The 2,850-nt window shown below is 44.3% G+C and overlaps 1 protein-coding gene across 1 annotated transcript; it reads left to right on the forward strand.

The window, feature by feature from the left end:
- Positions 1 to 266: 266 nt before the first annotated feature.
- Positions 267 to 1,364, forward strand: LOC120844702 (cuticle protein 10.9-like). The gene is made up of 3 exons (XM_040216621.1): positions 267 to 278; positions 383 to 436; positions 945 to 1,364. Exons 1-3 carry the CDS (start codon positions 267 to 269, stop codon positions 1,362 to 1,364), a joined length of 486 nt encoding a protein of 161 aa, XP_040072555.1.
- The last annotated feature ends 1,486 nt before the right edge of the window (positions 1,365 to 2,850 follow it).

A 2,850-nucleotide genomic window follows, 5' to 3' on the forward strand; every position in this document is an offset into this window, starting at 1 on the left:
AAATTATATTCTATCTTGAGCCACCTCTGGTTTATAAAAACCGAGATAGTATCTCTTACTACATTCCTTTTTTAGCCGTAGCCACGTTCCTCTGCTCAGTAATTTTATGAAAAAAGAGCTATTTTTCCCAGACCGTTCATTGGTTTATAAGATAAGCTATAATATAATAAAACCTCTCTAGAATGAACTGCGCTTGGTATATAAGCAAGCGTCAGGTTCATATGCAGCACCGATCTCACTCCGAACAGAGAGGAAAAGTACCCACGATGTTCTCTAAGGTACGTTGATATCCCTCACTTTGAGAACTGCTTAGCATTCAGATCCATGATCTGTAGCTTTGCTTTCCCTTTCAGTGGAATAAGCCTGCATCTTTTTGTTGCAGATTCTTCTGTGCTGCCTTTTCGCCTATGTGGCCTGTGGTGTTGTGGTCGAACAAGTGAGTTCGCGGGAATAATTTTGCACTATTTTAATAGCAAAGCGTCTGCACCACTATATTCAAATTTATGCGACGGAAACGTTCTTTGAATCATAATTGATTACGTACCAAACATACGACATGTTTACCACAAAGTAGAAGATAATTTAGTAGCTCAGGCTGTTATTGTTTCGCGCATTTGTTAACAGTATGACTAATATTTAGAAAAACAAACAAAAATATATGATCCAGGTTGCAAATATGACGACGCTAAAACGCCTTTTAGAACGAATTTCAAATTTATTGTAGTTTCTCGAACGCGGTGCGGCATCACAGCAACTTTCAACCTCTGGGCCACTCAAGCATTTTCGTAGGAGGAGATGAACACGGAGTTGATACTAACAAATCAAATAAATATATTCACTCTGCCGTGCTGATCATCACTTTGTATCATTATGATGCATCAGACAATACTGCAAATACGGAACTCTTTCCAATTATTTTTTTCCTGTACCACGTACTTTTGCAGGCTCCATCCCAGCCATACAGCTTCGGCTTCGACAACGTCGACGAGTTCGGCACCCGGATGACCCGTCAGGAGACCGGAGATGAGTTCAACAACAAGGTCGGCTCCTATAGCTACGTTGATGCATTCGGTGTCACCCGTGTGGTGAAGTACGTGGCCGACGCCACCGGCTTCCATCCGACTGTCGAAACCAACGAGCCAGGAACCAAGACCTCGGTCCCAGCCGACGCTCCGTTCTTCTCCAGCGCCGTTGAGGGCCCACACCCGGTCGTTGTCAAGGCTGCCCCAGTGGCCGCCGTTCACGCTGTGCACGCTGCTCCAGTTGCCGTGCGCGCAGTGCACGCCGCCCCAGTGGTGCACGCTGCTCCCTTCGCCTACGCCCACCACGCTCCTCTGGCCTACGGTCTTGCCAAGCACTTCTAAGAAATTATTAAATTATTGACACATAGAAAATTGGGTCCTGATGAATGAGATTGTGCTTCAGGTTCCCTCTCACTACGGGCACGCTCTCTGTTAAGCAAAACTTACGCAATACAGCATGGTACTGCAACTTGCAAGTTTTATGCTCCAGCCAGAATGGTTATGGTGCTTGTAACCTCATGAACAATTAACTCTTATTTGAGCTAGCTACTGATCTAAAATAGTGCCTCAATGTACACGAATAGAAATTTATTTTCACTTTGTGCCAGTTCGCCATGTATGATTGCCGTTACGCTCTGCCAATTCTTTTTTCATATAGCAGACGAACTTGCGCTTCGCATATTTCGAGATATTCTAGAAGCCATGAAAATACTTTTATGGCTTTTCATTGCGGAGAGGCCCCTCCTCTCCCCAATGAATCCGGTGGCCGAGTGTGTTAAAGCACTGCAGGTCGGAGCTGGTGGAGCGAAAGCTCGCACTGCAGAACCCAGGTATCCTGGGTTCAATCCCCATCCCTGTCCGTTTTTATCTGGACAAGCATCGAGCTGGCATGCTCGTCTATCACTACTGCGTGATGCGCGTTAAGGACCTCAGACTAGGGGTTGTACAGCATTGGCTAAAATTATCATTTACATCTGACGCCCCAACACCCATCGTGGCTGAATTATTTTATGGCACACTAAGCATGCACACAGCACAATTACTTGTTCGTTGCTTTTTCAAAGGAAATTTTTGAAAATGTCTACTTATCTTAAAAATACATAATTTAATATATTGAAATACAGGATAATTGATGTTTGATCATCTTATATCAATTGTTTGTCAAGGAGAATTCTTTACGTCACTGACCTAGGAACTACGCAGTGGTAAAGTCACCGCTCATATTGATACCGCAAGCTTCAATTGTAGTCGATACCTTTTCGTGCTTCACGCATGATGAGTAAACAAAATAACAAAAAAAAATTCACTACCACGAAGAGGTTACAGTAGTGATATAATCGGCCATAATGCATAATAGTCAACTAAAACTTTGAACGCGTCGCAACACTTGTGCAGTTAAGGAATAAAGGAACTCCAACCAGTCCCTACAAAACTAGGTGCCAAACTTTTCAAAACGACTTGCTTCTTCTTCAGAGGCAGCTATAACTGTTTGAAAGCAGGAACTTACTCTACAGTATTTGCGATGTTTTTTTTCCTGTTTTTTTCCGCCGTCAATTCGATTAGCTCGTTTATGTACACGGATGGTAAAGAGCTAAGGGATATTGCCGCGCGCCAAGTAGGCACCGCGGCCGTAGCACAACGGTTATCGCGCTTACCTCCCACGCGAAGGGCCAGGGTTCGATTCCTGGCCGCGGCTACGCATTTTTGTTTGCACTCTGATGTTATGTTCTAGTGAATTCGAGAACCGTCTAGCTGATTCGAGGTTAGAATGTTCTCCGCGTCGAACCTTCTACATCGAACACTCCAGAAGCCAACGCGTGTACAAAAG

The sequence above is a fragment of the Ixodes scapularis genome, unplaced genomic scaffold (assembly GCF_016920785.2).
Source record: "Ixodes scapularis isolate PalLabHiFi unplaced genomic scaffold, ASM1692078v2 PGA_scaffold5__190_contigs__length_132052651, whole genome shotgun sequence".
In the NCBI taxonomy this organism is placed as follows: Eukaryota; Metazoa; Arthropoda; class Arachnida; order Ixodida; family Ixodidae; genus Ixodes; species Ixodes scapularis.

Excerpts from the sequence above, each read along its gene's own strand:
- LOC120844702 (XM_040216621.1), top strand. Across the intron at positions 437-944 it reads GTGGTGTTGTGGTCGAACAA|GCTCCATCCCAGCCATACAG; the intron begins GTGAGTTCGCGG and ends GTACTTTTGCAG.